Raw genomic sequence first — 27,510 nt, forward strand, 5'->3', positions numbered from 1 at the left:
TCCAGTGGTTTAAGATCTCTATAGCGACAGAACATATGGGCCTCAAAGGGCTGCAACTCTGTGAAATTAGATTAGGATACAGACATAGGCAGACCAGCAGTTCACAGCCTGCCCCAGCTCACCCTCTTTTACTCACTCCTGCCATAAACAAGAGAGCAATGTCAGATTCATCCATTTAGCAATGGAAAAGCTTTGTGTAGAAATGACATCTGAAAGTCATACATAATATTTTGCCTACAAAGAGGCTTTTGAAAGGAATTCTTATAGTCTTTTGTAAGCAAATGCTTCAAAGCACCTCTGAATAGTTCCTGTTAACTTCCCGAATGACAGTATGGTAAGGTTACAGTATTTGTTAAAGACGTGGCTGTCCGTGGTCCTGAAATGTGTCAAGCAAGTGCGGGTACTACAGGTTCTCTCATATAAGGATCCTTTTATTATAAATTTTCATTTTTCGGTCCTGATCGGAAGAAATGAAATGCAAATTTAAATACCACCTTAAATTTGAAAGTCATGTGACTCTCAAGTTCGAGATGCTCTTTGGATCGTCTTGGATCATGCTGTAGACTTTCTTGCACACACTTGGGGTTTCTGTTACTTGAGTGCTGCTGACAAAAGCATTTTTTTAAGATGTATCAATCATTGTGTGCTGTTGCAATGAAAACTGTTCTCACTAGTGGTCTCAAGAGTTTCGGTCCACACTGCATGTCCAGTGGGAACTTTAAGCATAATTAGTTTTGAAATTGTCTTCTCTTTCATCTGTCAACATAATTTAAAACCTCGCTAAATGGGAGGGAAGCTCACCGGCCACCTTTAATAGGAAGTTACTCTCCCATTGTAAATAATTTCTGTGTATCTGTAAACAAGAAAAAGAGAGCCGAGAGAGGTGTTATTGGAATCTCAATGCTAGCCCCAGCGCTACAAGGCTGTTTGGTTTAATTCTGTTTTGTTAGTTCCTTAATAAAAGTTAAGGGCGTTAATGTTTAAGAGAGGTTAAAAGGATGAAGTGTTTGTTTTTAAAAGGAGAAATGTTCGTTTTTATCAAACCGTGATAGTGAATGCTCGCTTCTTTTCAGTAATGGCTTTTAATAAACCCTGCGCGCCCGGCAGCTCTCGTTTCCTTTAAAATAAATAAAATTTTCAATAAACATTGGTAAACAAAATTTGCCAACCTTGAAAGTGGCTAAAGTGCAACAATTAAAGTGCTTGTTTTTAGCACTTAAGTTCCTATGTTTCGGTTGAGTATGGAGTTTCAAAAATAATTGAGCAATTTAGTTCTCACTTGACCTGTTTTGATTAGTTTTGTTTTTTTTATCGCTCTGAAATGGATTAATCTCTGAATTTATTCACAAGTGATTGACTCCATGAATTTGATTAATTAATTAATCCCAATACAAAGATTGATAGAGGGTTGCGGTCACTGAATAGGATTTGCAAAATTTGGTCTGGCACTTGAGGGAAAAAGAGGGAGACATAAGGGAGTGGGAAAATGACAGATGTGAGGAAGATTGGTTGAGGAATCAATGACTCTGATTGTGTATGTACAACTGTGCATGTGTCTGATGGGTTCAGCGAGGCGATTTTCTCATGTACTGCAGCAGAAACTAATGACCAGCAGCACTCGGCTTTCTGCTTCACTTACTCCAGCTGGAAAGTTTACAAAACACTAAAGCTCTCATCATTTGTTTCACTTGGCGTTCCTCTGTTTTATTTCACTCCCGATGCTTTTCATTTTGGTTTGTCTGAGAGCGCTTTTATCCTTTTAATGATTTTTTTTTGTTTTGTTTAAGATAATTAAAGCAACAGACTTTAGGTAATAGAGCTACGGACTGCTTCAGCAAAGTTTTCCCTGTTTTTTTCCCTCAGCTGTGTCCACTTATATGGAGGGCGATGAGAAGATTCAGGTCTTACTCATGGTTGAAAGTGGGAGGTACGGTACACCTTAATGCACACGCTATCGTTCACAAGTTTGAGAATTCATTTATTTATTGAAAGAGAAATAGAAATGAATTGATTCCTTTGTGTATTCAGACACGTTAAAACAATCTAAGGTTTTAGTAATGTCAAGAGGCATTATAATGTTTCACAGTATTTGTAATATCTTCACGTTTTAAGCAAATGCTGTTCTTTTTAACTTTCTATTCATCAAATAGAAATTCATACAAAAAACAAGCATAACAACTAATACGAATAATACTTTTCAACTAATATGAAAAGTATTTTGAGCATCTAGCTTATTAGAAATGTTTTCTGGAGGTTCACTTGACATTTGTTATCTGGAGTTAAGTTCTGTAAAATCAGCTTTACAATCACATGTATAAATCACATTTTAAATGCAAAAAAATATGAAACAGTTATGTTAAATTATAATATAATTTCACAATATGCTGTCATAGCGCCACTTTTTGTGAATTCTATTTTAATTTGAAGACGTGTGTGTGTGTTTTTTTATACAGAACTGTGTACATACATGGCATAACCAAGCAGGACTTTGCACTGTGGCATTCTTCCATCCAGTTGGCAGCTGGGACAGACGGTATGGCTCTCGGCAACCAGCAGATGAATAAAAATGATGTTCCCATCATTGTGGATAGCTGCATTGCTTTTGTCACCCAATATGGTAAGTTATACTTATATTAATATGAGATTTCATCATTTGCATTTAATTGTGAGCTATCTATTTAATGTATCTAACTGTTAATCATTCTTATTCAAATTCTATCATAGAGGACACTGTAGAGCTATCTCACAAAGCTCTTGTCTTTTCCCAGGTCTGTGTTATGAGGGAATTTACCAGAAGAACGGTGACCCCGGCCGCGTAGCCCAGCTCCTGCAGGACTTTACCAAGAACGCTCGGGTTGTTAAGCTACGGGCCCAAGACCACCGACTAGAGGATGTCACAGACACACTCAAGAGCTTTCTGTCTCACAGTGAAGATGCTCTCTTGGCTAAAGAGCTGTACCCTTTTTGGATATCTGTCCTTGGTTAGTGCTGCCAACCACTTACTCTGTGTTCAAACATTAATTTGTGTTCAAATATAGATCAAACTACTCTAAAGCCCAGTTGGTTGTTACTAAAGGTGCGCTCAATAGTTTGCATCAGCATTTTTTTGCACTTTAAGTACAGCTACCACAGTAGTGTTAGACGCCACACCGCCATCTATAGATCTTTCTCTTTGTTTTCCGTCAGTCTCTTAGCTTGAAACTTTTTGCTTCTTCAGCTGTAGAGGTACTGATTCTCACATTTTTTCTACTGGTAAAGCTCGATACAATAAGTGTGTTATTTTGACTGATTTTCATTAGCGTATCTACCGAAGCATCAGCTAATGAGCATGAATTCTCTTCGTCATTTTCATTTTATGATGGCAAAATACATTGAGCTGCTTGTCTGGATTCATATAGGGTGCGATGGGGCTAAAAGGAGCATTTGATCTTATTTTCCTGTAAACCACTAGATTTCATAGCACTTTCCCAAATATACGCTTTTTAAGACGCGCATAAAAATTCGTCTGATCCTCGACTCGGTCACAGGCAGCGCAAAGCTGATTCTGTGTTTAGTCAAACTAATGTTTATATGTTCAAAATGTTGTAGATTTAAGTAGCAAATAAGATGAATGCGTCTATTTTGAGACAAAGGTCTTCTTATTCATTTTTGGTTTTGTTTAAGATCATTTAAGCAACCGTTTCTAAATAACAAAAGAATATGCAAAATTATGGTATTTAGGGTAAAAGTGCCTCTGCTGTTGGGCCTCGAAGGCACAGTAATTAACATGATAATTAATTCATGGCTGTCTTTTCCATTTGTTGAAATGACATAGTTAGATTCAGATGGTAAATATTATATATTATGCCGGGTGTCCATCTTAGAGATGATAACCACGGTTAGAATGTAACCATCATATTTCATGATATTAATCATATAATAAATCATATCATTTGTTATCAGTACTGTAAACCTACAGTATGGTGCGCCTTTTGTCCCGTGCTGGTGATTCTTTTACCCCATGTGTTTAACCCTTTTAAATTTCTAAGATTTTTAGATATAATAAAGGACGTGTATGACTTATTTTTCACACAAAATCTGTCGCTCCATTAATGTTCAATAAAAACACATCTATTTTTCTGTGATTATACATTTTAGATGCAGTGAAAAGCAATTTGTTTCTCAAGGTGTGCGTTTAGCCTCTTTGTACCCTATAATTAAAACACGTTTTATAGAAAAGGTTTCCGTATGGCGTGAGTATAAACCAGCACCGAGTTACTGAACGCACCTTTTAAGGTTTTTGGTCAAGGAGTTTTATTCGTTTACAATGCAAACAGAACTTGTAAATGCGCATTACATTTCTACTTTAAATAGTGCTTATTTTCCATAAATGCAGATGAACAGGATCAGAAGGTCAGAGTACAAAAATATTCATCCTACATTCAGAGTTTACCCAAGGTCAACAGGTCAACACTTGGTGCTCTCCTGCAGCATCTGTACAGGTAATTTCCCCTTTTTATCCCCTTTTGTTCCCCTTTTAACATTCTGCAATTACATTCCCTGAAGCCAGTAACATTTCCAGTTGGTATTGTGTTAATGTTTGAAGTTTGGTTAAATAGCTCACAATGAACATGGGCACTCCAAACCCTCACTGGGTATGTCAAGATTGCTCGAAATATTCTTGTAATGCCTCTAATTGTTTGAAGAAGGCTTAATTGGCCCTTTTGGCATATTTGGAGTCTAGTCTAACATTCCCCCTGTGATGTACAATAATCATTTTGCTGTGTTCAGGTCTACAAAGCATTTGCACCTACCTACTTTCTTTTGTTGCTTATATGTGCTTTTATTTTGTTCACTTCCTGTCATAGCTTTCTTCATAAAACTGCCGTGAAGTTATGTAAACAATATCACCATGGCAACAAAAGCTTTTTGGATCAAATACGTTTTTCCAATAGGATAAGTGCTCTATTTATTGATCTACTTTGTGCTATCTGCGGTTAATACCTAAAAGTGTATTTCAAATAAATACTGTTGTTTTGAACTTTCTGTTTATAATCATTTTCACCAATATATTAAGCAAGAGAAAATGTTTTTATCATTAATTATAACAAAATTTATATAAGAAATGACAAAACTATCACATTGATTTCTAAAGGATCCAATGGTTCTGAATAATGGAGAAGTTGCTTATATAGATCCTGATTTGCATTTCAGGAATAAATTGCATTTAAACCAAGAATTGAAAATGGTTTTAATAATATGTAATAATATTTCACAACAGTTTTACTGACTTGATAAGCGTAAGAGACCTTTTAAAACATAAAAAAAATTCCACAGATAGCAGAATTTTCAAAAGTAGTGTAATTAAACAAAATAACAAAAATAAATAAGTCAGTCTTTGTAAATATTACGATTTAATTTAGGCATAAAAAAATAGTTATACTGCTATACTACTTTGCTTTATCTCGGGCTTGCATGCAAGAGTTGCAACAGTTATAACACGTCACACACAGAATTTAGTAAATTCCGGAGTGTATATATATTCGTATGGATGGTGTGTGTTTACTCATCTATGATTTATGTAGGTCTTTTTCCAGAAGTATTCACATATTTATGCACATATATTACTTCTGCACAGGATCCAGAGGTGCTCGCATATCAACCAGATGAACACGCAGAATCTGGCGTGTGTTTTCTCCTCGTGCCTGTTTCAGACGGAGGGACACACGGCTCCGGAGACCCGCGTGGTGGAAGACCTCATCAACAATTACATCCAGCTCTTTTCCGTGAGTTAAACGTGTGTCCTCTCTGCGGATTCAGACCTAGGCGACCTCTGGCGCTTGAGTCCCGAGGGCCCCGCTAAACGCGAGACCGCTCCAATATTCACTCCCCACATATTCGAGATTCGAGAGACATTTCACAGTTTTTGTTTTGGCAGGTGTGTGGGGTTGATTATATACCGTTATACCCTTTTTTATTAATACGCAAGACCTTCATTTAGTAGTCACTTGCCGTCTACTTATTACTGACAAATTGGATGCAAGATATTACCGTCCATTTTAATTACCGCCGGTGAAAATAGACGGCTGTCTGTATTGAACCCTTCATTTGAAGAGGGCTATAACAAACTGGCAAGCTGTGGATGTTTACCCATTACAGAGTATACGACAAACTCCATGGTGCTATGAACAGTGAAAAGCATTTCCATTCAACTCCGTGAAATGCGCAGCTTTAGCGTAAGTGTGTGAAGAAGGAGACAGTGCTCGTGTTGCACTTGGACGCGTGCCTCTGTAATGGGATTTACAGTGCTGCGCTGTGCTAATTCCCCCTCGGCCCGCTCGTACATTCATAAGGCCCCCCTGGCTTCGCACATACACACGCTTGTACTTTTGGAGAGAGGGAGAACGTGTGAAATGTGAAGTTTAGCGTCGCTAAAAGCCATGATCTAGAGAAAAGTATGGGAAATTGCACTAAAGTAATATGTAGCGTAACACCAGACGTGTAGGTGTAAATTAAAAGTTTTCTATACAAGTTAACATTTTCATTGAGTTTTTTTTGCAAGTGCGCCAATGTTGTCAAACTGCTTAGTAAATATCTCTCAAATAGCTAATTTAAGGTATTGTCGTAAATAAAATTAAAGCGTTTAAAATCAATCATTCTGTCTATCGCAACATAATGCGCAGTATGAAATATTGTGTTTAACGCTGTTAAAGGTTAGCTTTAAGTGAGCATTAAAGGAGTTCACCATAAAATGGAAATGAACCCATACTTTATTCACCCCCAAGCCATCCTGATGTCTATATGGCTTTCTTCTTTCAGATGAATACGTTTTTTACAAATTTATTCTGGCTCTTCCAAGCTTGGCAATGCTGGTGCATAGTGGCCATTATTTTGAAGCTTATAAACTCAAATCGCTTCCTTTAACTCTTTTTCGGTGTTTTTACATTTAGAATGAACTTGCACTATGAGATTTCAATTATCATCCGTTATACTGTATATTAAAATAATCTGACAACTCATAATCCACTTGTGTATGTTATTGACCATTCAACTTTTAAGTTTACTGACATGCCGTTTTAAACAGATCCACTTATGGGATGCTTTTTGTAGAGTTGAAATGCCCTGACTTTGCTGTTAGGGATGTGAGCAGGTCTGTTTACTGTGCACAGGGGCTTTAATCTGTGTTTATCTGTGCGGGTCCATTAAAACAGGTCAATGAAGAGCAGGTTAGGCAAATGGAGAAAGAAAACAGCTTTATCACCAGGTGGAAGGACACCACGGTAAGTCACCCCTTTTAACCTTCCTGCTAAATAGGTGTGTGTGTGTGTGTGTGTGTGTTTGTGGGTTTTTATAAAGCATGATGTTACAGGCCATAAACGTGCGCATTTAGCTTTTAACCTCCTTGTGTTGGAATATATGTGCGTTTACGTTTTTACAGGTCACAGAATCACTTTGACCTGTATTGGTATTGTTTTGAGCAAATTAGAGCAAACAGCAAGCTCTTTGTGCTACCTAACCTTCCTGTCTCCTGCTTTATACCTCACTGGCACCATAAGGAACAATTTGTTCAGATAAGCTGAAAAACAAATTAATCTTCCTTTGTTTGCTACTGTCCAAGTTTAAAAAGTTTCAGTGAATGTGTTCAAGTTGGGGGCAAGGACAATGTTGGAACTGACCCATGAAAAATACTTGAAGCTTTTGAACACTTAAAACGCTTTTCACATTCACACACTGAAACACAATACAGTAGCGGTCGATTTTTTTATTCACAAATTAAAAGCATGACTACCACAGAAGAGATGAATTTAGCGCATTTTTCTTTGGAATGCATTTGATGTTTTTTTCCTTTAGTTTCAGTGGTCACCTTCTCCTTGGTTGTTAAGGGCCCCCCCCCCAGTGTGCCTCGGGCCCCTTGGTAGACAGTGTTGGGAAGGTTAGCTAAATTACAGATTACAAGTTACCAAGTTATCTAAAATGTAATAAGTAGTGTAATGCAATGTAGGTAATGTAACTAACTATATTGGATTACTTTTTAGTTATTTCTCAAAAATTCTCATTTTTGCCACTATTGCTTATTTTCAAACATGTACACCAGGCAGGGTTAACCTTACAGTAACATTCAACACTCATTGCTATTACTTTTGAAATACTTCATTACTTAAGTGAAGATTATAATAATTGAATTTTAAAGCACAACCACCACAAAATTAAACGTTCTTTGGTTATATACACATTTAAAACCAATACAAGATATAGTTCAATAGCCACGATGCAGTTTTTTTAAATCAAGTCTTGCATAGTTATGACAGGAAACTATTAGTGATTTGGAAAATAAAAACAGTTAATCTTAAAAATAAAGCATACAGGCCTTCATAAACCCAAATATGATATAAAATGTTACCTCGTTTGTAAATTTTTACATTTTCATAAGTATCTAATTGAATTACACAAATGTTCTCAGTATCTGTTACTGATCTCTTTTTTAAATTAGTTTTATTAGTAACTAGTTACTTCCCAACACTGTTGGTTGAGAACCACTGCACTGAATTAGATAGTAGAAACATGTATTCAGCTACTTTCTATTCAAACTTTTGACTACCACAATTCCATGGCTGCATAAACAACCAAGTTTCGTTGTATAAGACACAGAACATCTGAATAGCAGTGTTTATACACTGTTCATATAGAACGTTACAGTAGCATATGTGTCATTTACGCTACATTTAAATACATTTTGCCAACGCAGTTTCATTCGTTTCGAAGAGGAGCTTTAATCTGGGGTTTACACGAGCTAAGATGTTTGCCAGCTTTTGTTGTGTAATGCTGCTAAATGATGTGTGGGACTCCAGCTGTGTGTCATTTAGTCAGACACACACAGACGCTGGTCTGAACTGAATGGGCTGCTGATTGCTTTTGTATTATATCCACAAAGACTGCTGTACAGTTGGGTGCTTAGTTTCTTAGATAAGCCTTTTCTTTCTTTCTTTCTTTCTTGCTATATATTTATATGAATTACGTATGTATTTAAAGTTGTGTATGTCTGTCTCCCTGTGTGTTACCTGTGTCTGCAGTTCTCTCCTGCTGGTGACCTGATATTTGAAGTCTACTTGGAAAAAAAGGAGCCAGAGAAGTGCTGTTTAATCAAGGTTTGTTTCCCTCGCTCTCTGAGGTGTGTGTGACTGTCTGGCTGTCTGTGTGTGTGAACCTAGAGGGTATTCTGCCACAGACTAAATCAAACCGCAGTTAATCAAAGGCATGTTTGATTTAATTGTGAGAGTAATTGTGTTTTATCAGTAGTCCAGGTAAACCTCAGTTAATAGAGGTTGCTTCAGAGTGTTTTTTTCTCTTGCCACTTCTTTGATATCTTTTTTCCTGTTTTCCTCTCATTTCTCCTCCAGCAAAAGTAGATCAATCTTTTTTGCGCAAGGAAATGAGGCATTGAACGTTTAAAACAGAGAAAACAGAATAATACCGATGTCTGTGTCTATAAGGTGTCTCCTAGCATGAGGTCAGACGAGCTTGCCATCGGCACTCTGGAGATGAAGGGGATTGAGGTCAAAGCTCAAGATCTCTGGACCACTTTTGAGGTCATTGAGAATGGAGAGATGGGTAAGGGTCCTGCTGCTGTCAAATCTTACAATTAAGCAATAAAAAACAGTCTTACGAGTGAACTTACGAGTGAGTTCTACGTAAAGCGTCTTTTTAGCAAGCGCATAGCAAATTATTAGAGCATTTAATGATGTTCCTCTAAGGCTTACAAACACATTAAAATGCTTCAATAGCTAAGTGAATGCGCATGATTAGTACTATTATTATTTCGTGAGGGTTATGCGAAACTATTAACAGATTGTGATGCATTGGTGGGAGGGGGAGACAGGTGGTGTAAGAGTGATTTTTGCCAATAGCTAGCATTGTGTTTTCCTTTTTACAAATTACAACTTGATAATGGATCTATTTTGCACTTGAGTGTGTTTTCTAATCATAGTCAGATTGGCTGGCGATAATTACAAATTTGCACCACATAATTATGTTTGTGTGGAGGACAAACCTAAAGCACAAACAGTTTTTTTTGGGGGGGGTGGTGATGGTGAGGAGGATTGTTTTGTTTGTTTGTTTGTTTGTTTTGTTAAGTGAATGGTTGGAAGAATATGCAATCCTGCTGATTAATTTTTTTAGATCCTAGAGGCTGTCTTGTATGTTTGTCCAGGAACATATTGTATAAATACTACACAACTTTTACACAGCCCATCAAACATACTTACACGAATTGCGTTCTGACACTTTTTGAAGCACAATGATGTGTGAAATCGAGCTTGCATGTCTAGAAGCTAGAAAGTGTTAACATATTTGCATAGCATATGTTTCTGGCCTTTTTGTTCTGTGGAGTCACAATCAATCGCGAAACATCGTTTCTCTCTGCGCTCAGAGCGGCCCTTACACTACAAAGAGAAGATTCTGGAGCAGGTATTGGAGTGGAGCTCTCTGGAGGATCCCAGCTCGGCCTTCCTGCTCATTAAGAAATACTCTGGTTCTAAAATGACAGATTCCAACTCAGGTACCAACAATGACTGTCCTAATGCAGCCCAGAACATCGCTCTAAACTACGATGGACAGATTTAACAACCTTATTGTTTTGTTATATTTACAGTCAGTGTTTAATTGGATTCACATTCAAAGAATAGCTTGTGGTTACGCTTAGAGCTGTGCTTATTTATTTATTTATTTTTACATAGATCTCACAGTTTATAGCCTTGTTAGCACTTAATGCATTAAATGAACACTTTAAATCAAGAGTCCACTTTAGACATTCTACTAACAGTAAGTAATTTTGCAACTACATGTCAACTATTACATGTCATTGTAGTATTAGTCGACTGCTTAATGTCTTCTAAACGCATGGATCCACGACATACAACGGACTGATTACGTGAAACTTAGCAAGTATATGTCAGCATATTCTACTAACCCTAAACCTACCCTTAAAGTCAACTCTGAGAGTCAGTAGACATGTAGTTGCAAAGTGACTTCAAACTTATAGTTTGAAGAATGTCTAAAGTGCATGGACATTAAAACTGCTGATATCCATCTCAATTCTCTCATGTTTATTTTATTGAATGAAACATGACATATGGAGACTATGAATATTTTCAGTTGATGACCCTGGTAATTTCATAAATCTTTTTTAACTGATTAATTGAATCGGCAATGTGGCCAACAAATATATAATAAATCGCCTGATAAGTATAGACTAGCCATAGTTACTATCAGTCATAAAGTTTTCTGATTCTGGCCTAATTTCACTTTTTAGAGTCTCCGCACCAATTTCCTGATCAATTTTTCACTCTTGATGATAAATGGAGTAGTTGCAGAAAAGCAAAGCAGTTTTTTTTTAGAAAGTGCATTTACGCTCTTTTTGGTTTCCTATTGAAACCATCAGTAACGACAGCCAGAAATCATAATTTTCTACCTGCACTGAGTAATAGCTTCTCTACATGCCTCACTAAAGATATTAATATATATTAAGCAGTCCTGTGATGCAGAGGTTTATTCATGTGGCAGGATGTGTATGTGCTAGTCTCTCAAATGTGTTAAGCTGGAAATGTGTTGCAGATGAGATTTCACTTTGCTTTTCAGTACAACTTTAGCCATTTTAAAAATGTATGACACCTTGCTAGAGTTTGAAGTAGAGGGGGCTACATTGGTGCAGTGCTGCAGTGTATGTATAGTTTGTATATTCTGTCTCATAAATACTTCATGCTATGACTCGATATGTTTTCTTTGTGGTGTTCTTTGTTTGTGACAGACAAACTGAAGGATTTCATTAAAGGAGAGCAACTCAAATTCAAAGACGGTTCTTCCAAACTGCTTTTGGGGAATAAGTTTCAGGACCGATACCTGGTACTACAAGACAAAAAACTGCTGTTATACAAAGACATAAAAGTACGTCTCCTTCATTTTCACTCTTAATTTCTGAGTCGAAATGCTTGGCGAGGTCTTTAAGTATCTCTGCCCATGGTAATATTTAAATATCTCTGTTCATGGGGATCAACCTCTGTGCAGTATCTCCGTTCGCCAGCGGCCCTGCAGCAGTCGGCAGTTTACCAATTTCGATTTTTCGCCGTGGCGTTTCATATTAGCGCTGTTTGTTTTCTTAGCATGCGTTTACAGATGAAATAGTAATTAAAAAACACAGCGGATGTGAAATTACCTGCTTTGGGCCTATCGCAGGGGCCCGCTTGTAATAAGCATGAAAAAAAAAAAGAAAACAAATAAACCCTTAATGGCTATTTTCATTTTGAATTAAAGTAATGTGGGACTTCTCATACCCTCTGAAATGAGTACAGTGATTTACACGACTGCAGTCTGTTAGGTTCTCTCTCTTTAATATCTCCTCATACTTGCTTTATTCACTGCGTGCACACGCCGATCTGCTCTTCCTCAGGGGCACACGCTCCGTGAGCTAAGACACAGTCTCCTAAAGAGTGCAGGATGTGTTAATAACTGATATTTGAGCGAAGTGTGGATGTGTGTGTGTGTGTGTGAGATGGAAGGAAGGCGGAGAGGCAAAGACACTCTGAATGAAGGCTGTTCTTTGCTTAATTAGTGTAATTTCTGGCTGCTGCGGAATATTCAGCTAATTATCAAGTGAAGAAGGTGGGAATTGGCTGTGAAGCAGAAATTTAATTGATATTCTGATGCCTTTGTTTTCTTGTTCTCTTGCTTTTTCGTGAGTTAGGATTCTCGGTTAGATGTAATTTTTGCTGTCGTCGATGTGTTCGCCTGAGCCGCCCGTGTTTTGCAGTGCATTACGTACGAAGTACATCCCTTCCAGGCAACAACACAATGTTGTCGGCACATGCTAGTTTACACAATGCCCTTGGGCTCTCAACAGCTGTAAACAGGAAATTGCAGTTTTTCCCCTTTTGATTCAAGTGAATGAGCTGGGGGAAATAAAGCTGATTTTTTATTTTTATTTTTTTGCATACAGTATGTGAACGGTTTTAGCTGCGTTGATTGTATGGATAGGATTTTAATAGACGCATAGCATTATTACCTGTAATAAAGCGGCATTAAGCATGAGCTAGGTTGCACGCGCGTTAAAGGGATAGTTTACTCAGAAATGAAAATTTTATGTTTATCTGCTTACCCCCAGGGCATCCAAGATGTTGGTGACTTTGTTTCTCAAACCGTTGCAGTCTGTCAGTCATATAATGGAAGTCAATTGCTACCAAACGTTCCAAATCTCTGATAGTCAAAAAAAAAAAACATACACAGCATAAACCAAATTAAACCCTACGGCTTGTGATGATACATCGAGATGTTAAGACACGGAAACGATCACGTCTGTGCAAAAAGCTAAATAGTATTTATATGATTTTATACACCACAATTTTGATTTTATATACCTCTTATACATCACAATCTCCGACTCTCCTCCGGCGCATGCTCTGGCACGTAGATATATACTTACATCCTTACATATACTTTTCAGTTTTTTGCACAGACCAATCACTTTCATGTCTCCACGAGCTGTTTAATTTTGTTTTGTCTGTGTATGTTTTTTTTGTTTTTTTGACCCTCAGAGCTTTGGAACGTTTGTTAGCGTTCTAACGTTCTAGCGTTCTAGTCTTCCATTATATAACTGACAGACTGCAACGGTTTGAGTTAAAAATCTTCATTTGTGTTCTACTGAAGAAACAAAGTCACCTCGGATGCTCTGGGGGTAAGCAAATAAACATCACATTTTCAGTTTTGGGTGAACTATCCCTTTAACGCAATTATTTTTTAATAAAAGCCATGTGTTGATTTTGAAACGTGTGCTATTGTTTCCACAGAGTACCAAACCTGAAAGAGAGGCTCCACTAATGTCTGTTAAATGTTACTTAGGGCTACGAAGGAAGTTGAAACCAACAAGCAGGTAATGGTCTTTTATCTAGTGCACTAAAAACCATTTGATGCAATGAGCTATTTTTAAAAACATTTTACGTTTTAAAAAAAAGTGCTACCTAATCATAGCTCACTGAAGTTCATCAACAAACTGGTACTTTTTTGTAACAATTTTCCCAAACCCTCATTATAACACCGATTTTAACCCAGAGCACGTAGAGCCTACAAACAGTGGTATGAAACAAATTATTCAAAATTAGCGTGGCCACACCGAAAGACGTATTAATAATCCTAAATGTGTAATTAAGATCGATTCATAAATGTTCTGACATTAACTCTAGGTTCGTGCTCAAATGAGCTTCGAGTTCAGTCTTTGTATCTTGTGCCAAACACACAGAGCTGCTTGGTTTAGCGCCAAGTCCCCCCCGTCAGAAACAAGACTATCACAGTCAATCTGAAAGCAGATTTATATCCCACAATTACGAAATTCATTAAACGTAATTTAGCAAATACACTGTACTATGTTTTTCTCTCTCCTGCTGGGAAAATTGTTAACTGTGGATTTGTTTCATTTCAATAATGTTGCGTTTTTGTAATTTATGGCTGTAATGTAATTTATGAGTGCGCTGAAGATTTATTTATTTTTTTTTGGCTAATGATCATTTATTCGTAATTTTCCTCGTGAACGTATCCCGGACATGATTCTTGCACGTACCCTTAAATGACTTTCGATCCTGTTTGCACATTATTTCATTTTAAGGTTGCATCGGGGTATTAATATGCGGACCGTTTAGCGTTTGCTCATTTGTAGGTTTTTCTTCAACCGGGCGCTTTTGTTTCCTGAAATAGAAAATGTACTCATTTTCACACTCTCGTGTTTACGTTGTCCAACGGTGGACATACATGCATCGCGGGGACCGTCGCGAACATTTCTACCACAGTGACAATTTCAAATGGTGTATGGTGATCGATAACATGGTGGAAACGACATTTCACACATAGTTGAAGCCAGCACATGGCATGCCGGAAAGAAGAAAACAAGATAACGTGATCATTAATTAAGAATTCATTCCACAAAAAAATGGTGGCCACAATTTAGCTAAATTAAAACAAGGGAACAAATGAATACAACATTGCCACACTTTAACTAAAGCAAATTAATTATATGTGGCCACAAATTAGTACATTGTGAGAACTAATTTGTGGCCGTGATTTAATTAAATTAAAACAAGGAAACAAAATAATTAATATAGCATGGCCTGACGGCCACGATTTTCCTAAAACAAAAGAACGAATTTATAAAAGGTGGCTACAATTTAAATAAGACATTAATAAAATGTGCCCACAATTGTTTTTATTTGTGGTCAGAGTGTCTATACGTTATAGATGTATACTGTATAGCTTAATTTAACATACTGTAATATTTTCCTTGAATGATCATGTTTCAGCTTAGTCAGACTCTTCACTGACAATTTTTATGAAACTTTAATTAAAGCAAAAGTATTTGTTGTGGGGGAGAAGTGATGTCATTGAAATGTTTTATTTTATTCTTTTCTAAGATTGAGTTTTGAATTCTTAACCCTACTGGGTTTTCAGAGTGAGGCAATAAATTCAATATACAATTATATGTTTTTTTTTCGCACCAGGGACGAAGTGCCAGAGGTTGATGAAACACATTTTAATGCTCATTATGTGACCGGTTGTGTGGAAATAACGGCTGTTTGTCAGCCACAATGACTAAAATGCTGCGTGTAAGGTCAGAATTTAGTTTGAACCATTTAGACCATGAACCAGGAATTTAATAAATTAACGAGAGAGCAGGTCAGCAAAACAGTTACATCTGTAAGAATGTAAAGTGTAGCAATGATACAATTCTCTTACACAAGCAAAATAGGTCATCTTTTCTATTAGGCTTGTCAGCTGCCTGTGAAAGTTAAGCTGAATTTAATGGTATCTTAGCACTTTAGAGGTTCTCAAGGGGTCAGACTGGGGCACACCATCAGGAAAAGCTGAATGTAGTCGTTGTAAATTGATGTGGAGAACCTGAATGAAATGCTGCGAAACTAATGGAATACTTTCTGTTGTTGTTTTTCTGACTAATTTTCAACAGTTGGGGATTTACTGTTTATACTGAAAAGCAGCAGTGGTAAGTGCAATTAACTCTGTTCCTAATTGCACAGTCAATCACACGCTTCAGCACGGTTTTTAGGAAAAACATTTATCTGGAACTGAATAATAGATTCTTTTTTTTTTTTTTTTTTTTTAATATCTCAGCCCGAAACTTACTAAGGTTTTTGTACAGCTTAGTACTTGAACCACAGAACTGCATGACTGAATTTCAAATAGGACACTTGAGTGCCTCAGTGTTCTGAATATGTGCCTTTGCGTCCTTCCTGAAAAAGGTATTTCTGCTGTAAAGGGAATGATTCTCAGCAGGACTGGGTCACCTCCATTATCAGAGTGAAGGTGAGCTTTCTTCGTTTTCTAAGTGCTCGTAATGCGCAGTTAACATTGTTACAAATGGGCATGTGAAGAGTTTTTATAATGTAATTTTTAGATGGCTACTGTTCCACACCTGGCACTTAGTTGCTGTTTACTTCGAATTTAGCAACCAAAAATAAGGCTTTTTTTTATAACTTCATAAAGTTCCAAGATATTACCATGATTTTTTCTTTTTGGAGCTATTCCATAAAGTACTTTGGAGTGTCTTACCATGGTACATGAATATGGAAAATCCCAACTGTATCGAATGTGCACTTGTAGCATACTTCAAATGAAAAGAAAGTTAAAAGTGCCTTTTTATACAGGTTACTTGCAGATAATGTTTATAAAACAAAGACCACTTATATGGTCTTACAGACAGTACACCTTCACATGCTTTTTTTAAAAAGTGCAGTTTGGAATAATGTGAAATCAAGAATTTTACTTCAAATGATATTTTCTTTAATAAAGCACATTTAATTTGATGTGTTAACATACTAAATCATATACCTCATGTAAAGCACTTTATTAGCCAACAACAATTTCTTTTATGCTAAAATCTTTCTCAATGGTTTTTTTTTCTCCCTTGCACTCAGATTCCAGATTTTCAAATAGATATATATGTGTAATATTACAAACTAATTTCAAGCAGTTCCATAGCTTAGTTACATAATAAGTACATTTTATGGCTACTACCAAGTACCTATTTAGGTAATTACTTTGTATTATGACACCTTAAAATAAAGTGTTTCCCTAAATACACAACGTGTACCTGTTTCAGTAGAAATGACATTAAAGTACATTTAGCGTTATGTTAGTTTTCCATCAGTAACTGCCAGTACATTTGCCATTGAACTTTAACCATATTTCAAAAACAATAGAAGGCATTATGAAATTGCACATAAAGATGTCCTACATAATTAGGTTAAAAAGCACTTTACGTAAATGTAGAATAGAACACATTTTCATTTCGTTGCAGTTAGCATCACTGTATTCTGTTCACAATTAAGTCTCTCAGTATTATATTATTTGTACTATTTTTAGTATGCACAGTCCTTTTTTTTATATATATAACGCTGCATTTCCTTTTCCCAGAGAAAGTTAGACGAAAACTAGCCCTAAGAATGAAAGAGGGAATGTTTTCAAGGTCATCCTCCATGAGTATAAATCACATTATCCGGAAAGGTCTTTTAGCTGAAATAAGGTCATGCAGACTGCCACAATAACACTGGTTCCAGCAGACTCTTCTTTAGACAAGCCGGGCGCTACTACACACAGAGGGCCTGACTCAGCTGATTCACTATTAATAACTTAAACCAAAGGCAAGAGATGGCAGAGAAGTACTGTAGTAGATGATTTAGCCATTGTTTAGATCTCTCCTCCAATCCTCTAACCCTCTCAGATTTTTCCTGCCCCTCTCTTCGGTCCTAATGCCTCATCCTTATCTACTTCCCACAGGTTCGCTGTTTTCATTGTCGAGGTTTATTCTTGCTTTTGTGGCTTTGAACTGATACGAGGAAGAAAAATAAAGCGCTTGGGTTCTTAATTTTTTTCCTCTTTCGGGAAGGTGGGGCGCAGAGAGGTGCTGCAGGGTTTGTTTTTTTCTTTTTCTTCCAGCGGTAGAGTAAACGAGAAGTGGAGGGCATGTACCATAATTTAGTGTACATATTGTTACGTCTCATTGCTACACGCACTAAAAGTGGTTGTGCAGTTCATGCAGGTAGATTAATTGATACTATGTGCAGTGAGACTCTTCTAACCTCTCGCTGCTTCCATTTCACCCAGCATTCTGCTTGGCATGGTTTCCATAGAAACTGGCGAGCAGCGCTGGGTAGGTAAAGGAACAGGCAGATGAGACCTTCTGCTGCTAAAATGAGGATGTAGACGTGAAGAACAACTCAAAGGCCATAAAGTCACAGCGGAAAGTATGAGCTGTCTTAGTGAGTGTTCAGCTCAGGAATAGGTCCAGAATGTTCCAGCACATTTGTTCCTACATCATTAAGGTCAAAAAGTTAGTGTTAGTTAGAGCTGCTCGAGAATATATGGAAGTTTTAAACATTTCACTTGCCTGAGACTTAAAGCATTAAAAGTAAACTATACATTTTCTGTATGAAACTATTTCTTCCTAAGTTCCCCCTGTCATGGAAAATATCAAAATTTTAGGTAAATGTCTTGACTTCCAGGCCTAGAAATGTCATGAGAATTAATCAAATCCTAAATTGGCGGTAATGGTATTCCTGAAAACATTATTATAAAGGAGTTTTACTAAATGATTTATTATTTACTAAACTTTGTCAAAAAATACAGAATGCCTGGCATTCAAAAGAGAGTGATGATGTCTCCGTAATATTTGCATAGTAAATTAGACTTTTTATAATGCAATTTCTGATTTTAAAGTCTTCAGTGTCACATGGTCCTTCAGAAATCATTCTTATGTGCCGATTTAATGCTCAAGAAACATTATTATTTGTGGACACCATTCTACTTTTTTTCAGGATTCTTTGAAGAATAGAAATTTGAAAAGAACAGCATTTATTTGAAATTTCATTATTTTTGTAACATTTTTAAATGTCCTTACTCTCACGTTTCATTAGTGATTAATATGAATTGCTTCTTCTTGTTCAAAAATAAAAAATAAAAATCAACTTAAGGTTTTTATAGTGAGGTAAGCACTACGACACGTTTTTCGTATCTTTGTTGTCTTGCACACGCCGTTATTTCCTGTATGTTTTTTATAGTAACGCTCTCCTGTAAAATATTTGATTGGTTGGAAATTGCGTTGTTTCTTTTAGCTCAATCAGTAGAGCATTTCCTTGACATCAGCCAAATCATGTATTTGATTATGCACAAAATGTACATTTTAAACGCAATGTGAGATAAAAGCAACTTGGAAATGCCTAAATGTAAATGTATTTGCAGCATGCCAGTGACTTATGGCCTAAAGACCTAAGACAGAGTGCATCGTTACCTTATAACCTGAGCAGAGGAAGAACATCCACTTACAGCACTGCAAAGACCAGCACAGCCAAACACCAGAGAGAGGTCAGCGCTAAACCTGCTCTACACTCACATAAATGTCACAAGTACTCAACAAACCTTTTCATTTAATGTTGCTTAATGATTTTTGTGCTTCGATGAACACTTCTAAAGGCCAGCACAGTTGGCAGTAGATCAGCCCTGATCTCCATCTTTGTTGTCAGTTAAACCATATCCACGTCGCCTTGTCTAGAAAAATGGTTGTTTGAATTGGGCGTCAAGTTTATCCGCCGCATACAAAACAGCCTTTTGAATCGCACCGCCATGTATATCCATGTACTTCCCCCCCTTCTGTTCTGCAGGCTAAAGGGAAGTCAGTCCTCGCTACGAGTACAGAAGGTTCAAACGCACGAAACCAAATGACCACAGATGTGAGCAACCAACCGGACTTGATGCATAAATTGGCAAGCGGTGAAGGAACTTCGAGTGTCTCCGGGCTTGAAATGGGGATTGATGACACACTCCGGTCTCAGCGTAGACCATCGCTTCAACAAGACCCCGGCGCTCTCACCCTGCTATCACAGAAGAAGGTGCCCAGCAGAGGTGCGCAGTTGCCACAAAACATCATTAATGAACTAAGTACTGTTCTCAACAAAACGGGACGCTCTCTGAAAGAAGACAATTAAGAGAGATATACAGAGACAGAAAGACAAGAGCCTAGTCTGTTGCTCTTCCATTATGCTTGAGGAAAAACCAAGAACAAATCAACCCACGAAGCACAGCAGCAGGATTTTTTTTAGCGTATGGACTTGGAGAGTAAACGTGCTTACTCACATTTGGGTAAAGACTTTTTTTGAGCACAACTACAGCTATTTGCCAAAGATTTGCTTTGAGCCTTTATCCTTCAATTTAGAACGATATAATTCAGTATTATTCAACATCAGTGATTGTTTTAGACTTTTGCATTATGACATGCATTTCATTCTCACATCTGTTTTTGAGGCTGAAAAAGACACTAACTAGACAGCAAATGTTACTATATCGTCTTAAATCTTTCCTATTTTGAAACTGGTTGTTCTGAGATGAGTGAATTGGCAACATTAGCATTAGTTAAAGTTGGCACAAAATCGAATTTTATCCTATTTTTATATATTTTTATCTGTTTACTTTCAATGATAATGTGCTTCAGTAAAACAATACTTTTACATTCATGGTGAAATGTCCATCGCAATCCGAAAAAGGATCCTGCTCTTCCAGGAGGAAAAAAAAGTGCACTTCCATAATGTATTTGCGACACAACTTTAATCTATTAGGTAATATAAGCTGTGAATAATGCTTTTGCAGCATTAGTAAGTCTAGGTTAAGGTAAATTTCTGAATATTTAACACATTTAATAAAATGAACCGTTGTGCTACACTAAAAGGTTGTTAGTTAGATACCTTATACACTGGCTAATTTTTTTAATTAATTTTTTTTATTTTATTTTTTGGTTGTATTTTGATCATTTTAATACCTATGTGCCTCAAGATTTACCAAGCATGTTTTTGACTCGAGAATTGCGTGGCCTTTTTATAGTTGGGTACAGAAATAGTCCTGCTGTTTTCCCTCATTCTCATTCCTCTGTTTTCGTGCCAGCGGAGGTTGAAGACACTACCAGACAATGATGCTCCAATTGCATTGATCTGTTTAGAACTTATCAAACCTCCATGTAATGAAAGTGGCTGTTCAGAAGTGAGCTGAATTAGTCATTACAATCCTAATGGTCTACCACGTGTTTTTTTTTTTTTTTTCGAGAGAATCTTGTGCCTATTTATAGTTGGATACAAAACTTACCCAGCATTCCAAACACTCCAAAGTTGTTGAATAATGCATAGTAGTAGGAGAGCGTACACGTTGAATATTGTCACCCAGTTTGATATTAAATATTTATAGTTGACATTTTATGTAGATTATGAATCACTTAACATCCATCTGCATTTCATGGTGGTTTTTAAAATGGTAATCGTGCACTCTTCCTGTCATCAAAACATATAACATATACTAAAGTCTGTGTGACATGTAAATAAAGTTAAATGGTTCATATAGTACACTAGGATTCAGGTTTGTGGTTGGTTTAAATATTTAATTTTTAAAAGACATCTTGTACTCTCACCAAGGCTGAGTATTTTGATAAAAAAAAAAACAGTATATATATATATATATATATATATATATATATATATATATATATATATATATATATATATATATATATATATATATAAATAAATAAATATCAAATTTTTTTTTAAATACTATTACAGTTTAAGATAACTATTCACTATTTTTAACACGTTAAATATTTTTTTATAAAAACAAAACCATAAAAACATGACATGAAATGCATTTTTATTTTGTTATGTGTGTGTTTCAAAATGTAACTATAATGAACATAAAAGCAGTAAATTAAATAAAATCTAAAAGATCAATGCTACTACATCGAACAGCAGTTTAATGCATCTTTCCTAGATAAAAGCAAAAAAAATGTAAATCTTACCTCAAGCTTTTGTACGGTAATGTATATACTGTATATTGATTGTATAAATGTTGCATCCGCTTATTTGCAGTCACTTTCCAAGTGCTCTCTCAACTCCTTCGACGTCTGTATAAATATACTCCCGGCACACTGCCAGTATTTTATGATCTGCTTGTAAAAGTATGCCGCTGCCATTTTGACTCGAGAGTGTTCCTGTTACTCTTAAAGTGTTAATCAGGTTGCATTTTATTGTCTTAGTTTGATTTACTGTCTGTAATCATCCAGAGGTGTAAGTGACACACCTGCGCCATCTCCCTCATTAAAGTTTTTATGCTTGAATTAATTAGCGTGTTTATAAATGACGACTGTCAGATGCTGACACCTTGAGCGTCGCCACATGTTACGGTTTTGATTGAAACACGTCGCTTCTGCGCTCCTGTCACTCAAAGCTCGCACGTGTGTTTGTTCTCGCCGGTTTCCGCTGCGTTTCCCGCCTAAGCATTGCTGCTACGCCGCGCTGGAGCTTCTCTCTCATCTGAAGGTCACCATATGGCAGGAGTGTGGGAAACGAAGGACCTCAAATAATTGAAAACATTATGCGTGACTTTGACACACAAAGGAAGGGCGCTGTGTAGTTGTGAAATCCGGCCGTTTGGAATGAATTAGTCGGGCTGCATCTGTTACCTGCCAATTATATTGGCTACCGTTTTTTTTTAAGTTTTGTTTTGCTTGCAGTTTGATTGAGCGCTGTTTGCTTTTACGCTCGTCCTGCTAACTTTGGACCGGCCGAACTACTACAGTAAGAGTCGCACCGGGGCAGAAGCTCCCAGATAACCTCCCCAAAATCCATTTAAAAAAGAGATTAAGCTAATATGACGCAAACATTTGCTCATAAAAGATGCAGCATGTCCCTATAGTCTGCTATTTCTCTCAGGCTTTTGTTTTATCAGGACAAAGTCTGTTCACTGTTAAGACTGAAAAGCAAGCATAGCCGAAGACTCAACCGCCCAGCTTTCAGATTTCATCACTAATGCATAACCTTCCCCTCATGCTATTAGTCAGTAAACACTGAGCAGTCCGGAGAGATTACAACAGTCAATAAAGCAAGTTAGGTTTTTAATTTGCGCAACAAAATAGGAAAGGTGGGACCGTGTGGCTAGGCACACCGCTGGCGCAGACCGGCTCTTGTGGGACAATTAATGTTAAACTATTCAAATGATGGACTTAAGAGCTTAATTAAATAAATGATAGTGTGCTTTTTGTAGTAAGAGTGTTAAATAACTGGTGAGGCATTACAATGTCGCTTTTTCCTGACCTCTTACTTTTGTGTTTTTGCAGTGCGTGAGTGAACTATAACGTACTCGTTCAACAGCTTTAAGTGATGTACATTCTGTTGTGTGTAGTAAATACATAATCATTTATTAATTCTCTAGTTCAGCAAGAACGTAAAGAGTCAAACCATTTATACTAGTACAGAAATATTTGGGACCGCCTTAAAGTAGGTGCCATTTCTTTAATAAATTAAATTAAAATCAATATATGCTGTAACATATTTATCATTATTGTTTTAAATTTATATTAATAAATATTAGGATGATTTCAGAATACTGGAATAATGGCTGCTGAAGTAATTCAGGTTTGCCATCTCACTAATAAATGCCATTTTAAGAGATATTTAAACAAAACTGTATTTAATATTGTAATGATGTTTCCAGATATTACCGTTTTAACTCTAGAAACTATAAACACAAGCTTATACTTTTTAGTTTATACCCCAGACTTTATACTTTACAACGTGACTGTCTCATTTCAAAGATGATTAGATTTTCTCTTCAAGTCTGTAATTGCCTGTAACTTTTTCCTTCAACAATGCATATGCACGTCTGCTATCCTCCCACTAATGAACGTCCACTCGGATGAAATCAAGCTAAGACAATTGTGCCCACAGCATAAACAAAGACACAGATCTTCGTGTGGATATTGGCCACTCCGATTGGACACACAGCCATATTGCTGCCTGCTAGCTAACAAACGATGGGGCAAAATTACCATGAGGACAGGAAAAGCAGAAGATCTGCACAGACAACGATGTTAGCGATACAGAACGCTAGCGAATAAAAGACGGCAATCTTATCTGAAAATTATGAAAATTGCATTCATCACGGCCTGTTTGTTTGTGCGCTTCGATTACAGACCTTTGCGGCAATTTACCGTGTTATTCACACAGGCTGCCTGTGTTCTCCAGCGCCTTCCGCAGGCCTCAGAGGTTAAATACCCATTGTTACGTTATACGCTATACCTAATCAAGAGAGTCAGAGCATAATGAAAGCCAGGGAACATATGTGTACTACTAACAGATAATAAACCGATATTCCCTCTAAATTATTCACGGATGAGATGAGATTTAGGGGGTTATGAATCATTACAAGGCTTATCTTATCAAAATTAATAACCCTAATGGTATTGCACCAGTTGTTCAGTTGGCACAGGAGCTCAGAATTTGGATCATAATGTGCATCGCCACAATCCATCCCATCCCATTATGCCTTTTATCTGATGTAAATAAAGCAACTCTCGTCGGACACCAAGATCTCTGATTGGCCACAAAACTACAATGGTGGCTAATTAGCAACCGAAAGACAATGTAGGGCTGATGGGAGATAATATTAGCACCCACATGCTGAAATCGCTCAAAAAGCAGATGTCTTCAACACTGCGTGTAAGTGAGAAAATCGGAGAGAAAAAGAGGTAATCAAAAACAAGAGGCCTATTTAGAGATATAAATGAACTGTATTATAAAAAGAGAAAAATGTATGAATTAGCCAATGTATTATTTATACATCTTAACAGCGAAACATAAATATTGTCCAAAATACATTGGTTTCATCTACAAAGAGCAATGCATATGCCTGTGCATGTCTATTTAACCTTGGCGTTCAGTTTTTGGTGTTATTGTGGCATGCGTGACTGAGGGTTGGGTAACTACGGCAACGGTAAATGATTTTTATTATGCTAGCCTCTGACATCAATTTGTCACTGACTGCATCACCGCTGCCCTGTACTTGCATTTCGATAACAAACTTTGGCTGCGTTCATTCTGTCATATTTATGCTGCCAGTGCTACATCCAGCGCAAGCCAGACTAATACTTTAACCTAATTTGTCAGAGCATTTATCATCTCTTTACTCCCTCGCTCACTCGCTCACTCTCTCTGTTTTTCCGTCCCGCTCCCCGTCCGTCCACCCATTTCCACTAAAGACTGAGTCACAGCAGTTATTTTTTTTGTCACTCATGATTGAAGGCCACTCAGAAACATTGCTATTTTTAAGATGAAATTGATTTCAGGTCGCAGTGACCAAAACCTTCTCCTTTGTTCATTTGAATCCAAAGTTGCTTTCGGCTGAGGGCTTATACACCCCTCATTCAGTCTCTTTAGGGAGTCGATTATTCAAACCGGAGTCACTATTTTATGGGGAAAAAATGATAATCTTTCAGATATCTCACTGAGTACTGGCTGACTTTTACTAACCTTCCCTGTTATGCAGTCACATTTTTGCTATTTTCAAAACTTTTTCTGTCTCGGTTTTCATACTAATAAGACTTTCTTTCCCATCTTAATTAGCATCATCCACTAGTGTTTATGCAGACAGGCGATTCAGGTCATAGACAAACTGGGACTGTAGTGATTTGCCTGCTTATTTTCCTGCATATGTTTGCAGTCTTGAAGAATAGAAAGCTGGAAAAAAATTCATCGTAGCTGTTGATTGGGTGCTGAAATACTGAAAGATGGTGAATAATTGATGCTGTGGTCCCATCACGAGTGCGTCTGTTGATATATCTTTTAACTCCTATGACTTGCACCTGATTTCGATGTCTTCATTTCCTGCATGGACATGGCATGGACAGATGTCCACTAGAATAGGCTCTAAATAATAAATGCATAGAGGAAACGGAACCAGTAAGGGTCAACAGACTTTTGGTCCACATGACAACAGAGAGGGAGATGTGAAAACAAGGCATTAGTTGTGAAGGAAAACGAGTTCCGGAAGATATTTTGTTAGCCAAAACATTTTGGTCATCATTGACTTCCATCTCAAAATATCGTTTTAATTTTCCATGGAAAGTCATACAGTCATACAACATAAGGGTGAAAAAAAAATGGCAGAATGTTTTGCGGGGTGAGCTATTAAAGAAGTTTAGAAGGCAGATGAAAACATCCATAACAAGCTAAACAAGGAGTCAAAAAAGCTACACACAAAAAGAAAAGAGCGAGACTTACAAACCAGCAAGTGCTGCCATGATGAAACCTCGCTTTCCACGGCCAAGACAAATATCCACAGCCATTTATCTGCTGCATTTATCAGACCTGCCTCTTGCGTTTTATCTTAATGAAGGATTCTGTTTACACATGGCTGCCCATGTCAGTCCAGACCTCACCACAGCTCTCGTTTCCTCAGACAGTAAATACTTTGAATAAATGAAACAGGACGAAAGCTGAGGCAAACAGATACCCGCTACAGAAAGAGATGTGGTACGACCATTTCTCATATCTGGAAGGGCTTGAGAATGGAAGGCATTGTGAGACTGCCTCTGTAATTTGTCACATCAGCTTTAAGTCTGTAGCTTTCTCGGGGTTGAAAAACGGAGAGCGCTCCACACCACAAAGAGCAATCAACCAGGCTTTGTCCTCTGTGTTGCCATGCTTTTCCTCATTGTTTGCTGAAAGAGGGTGGCATGTATCGGTCGGTGCAGACACACACTTCAGCTCTGTCCAATTCCATTCCCTAATTCCCTATGACATGATGCAATACATTGTGAAAATAAATTCTACTAAAGGTCTTTACCAACGGAATATTGGGACATTGACATCTTTATGACCTGTGACGAGATTACAAGGTTGTACATGCAAACAAATTGCTGGTATTTATCCACAAACTCACTTTACCATTCCATGACTGATGTCTTTTCTGGTATTCCTTTGGCATCAGTGCTGTTAAAAACCATTCTAAAAATCAGTTTTTTTGATTTTAAAGCAAAACATGTTGGAGTTTACCTCCAACCAGCTCTGACAAGCTTTCCTGGAACTTTCTACTGACCCTGCGTTCCCTTTGGAAAGTTTCATCCCTATGCCCTAATCCCTTCAAAGGGTTTACCCTCTGGAGTGAGAGTTTTGAAGGGCTGAATGGTGTAGAGGACCAAACAACTGTTTCCCAAAGTGCTCTTCTGTAGCAACATCCTGTGTCCGCACGGAGGCGCAGTCATCATGCAAGAACCTGTGCAAAGGAGCATGGGGTCCCAAGTGTCCGTCAGCTGCAGCCTTCAAAATCCTTCCTTCCAAAGGGCCCTTTGAAGTGGCCAGTTGTAAGCGATGCTTCATCATGGCGGCTATGATTGTTTTCACTCTGAAGTGGCCTTCGCAGGGTGACCTGTACCTTTTGGAACGCACAGTGTCTGAAGACCTTGATTAGCTGGTTCAGGTACAGGGCCGGAACTCTGAAACCGCAAGGCTTGTGGTGAACAGTGAACAGTGATGAACCAGTGGTCTGAGATGGGACAAACTTCAAACAGGTAAGAGTGACGAATGCTATCCCGTCTGGTGTAAGTCCAACAAAATTTAAATGATGGTTGTGGGAGGAATGTGCCACAACAAACACTGCTGACCAATCAGAATG

At 37.4% G+C, this 27,510-nt stretch overlaps 1 protein-coding gene across 4 annotated transcripts in view; it reads left to right on the forward strand.

Annotated features, from left to right (window-relative positions):
• arap2 (ArfGAP with RhoGAP domain, ankyrin repeat and PH domain 2) overlaps positions 1–22,032 on the forward strand; it is a 77,880-nt gene extending 55,848 nt beyond the window's left edge. For 3 of the 4 annotated variants that reach the window (XM_043244640.1, XM_043244638.1, XM_043244639.1), the window contains exons 19-33: positions 1,864–1,927; positions 2,454–2,617; positions 2,769–2,981; positions 4,376–4,481; positions 5,618–5,765; positions 7,191–7,259; positions 9,051–9,125; positions 9,471–9,588; positions 10,406–10,534; positions 11,783–11,919; positions 13,815–13,897; positions 15,977–16,012; positions 16,269–16,332; positions 19,267–19,389; positions 19,686–22,032. In XM_043244640.1, the coding sequence (XP_043100575.1) occupies positions 1,864–1,927; positions 2,454–2,617; positions 2,769–2,981; positions 4,376–4,481; positions 5,618–5,765; positions 7,191–7,259; positions 9,051–9,125; positions 9,471–9,588; positions 10,406–10,534; positions 11,783–11,919; positions 13,815–13,897; positions 15,977–16,012; positions 16,269–16,332; positions 19,267–19,389; positions 19,686–20,009 (1,853 nt within the window). In that variant the 3' untranslated portion in view covers positions 20,010–22,032. The remainder of the gene's footprint in view (positions 1–1,863; positions 1,928–2,453; positions 2,618–2,768; positions 2,982–4,375; positions 4,482–5,617; positions 5,766–7,190; positions 7,260–9,050; positions 9,126–9,470; positions 9,589–10,405; positions 10,535–11,782; positions 11,920–13,814; positions 13,898–15,976; positions 16,013–16,268; positions 16,333–19,266; positions 19,390–19,685) is intronic. The other variant, XR_006251374.1, reaches the window with a different exon arrangement.
• The last annotated feature ends 5,478 nt before the right edge of the window (positions 22,033–27,510 follow it).

Source organism: Puntigrus tetrazona, chromosome 7 (genome assembly GCF_018831695.1).
Source record: "Puntigrus tetrazona isolate hp1 chromosome 7, ASM1883169v1, whole genome shotgun sequence".
NCBI lineage: Eukaryota > Metazoa > Chordata > Actinopteri > Cypriniformes > Cyprinidae > Puntigrus > Puntigrus tetrazona.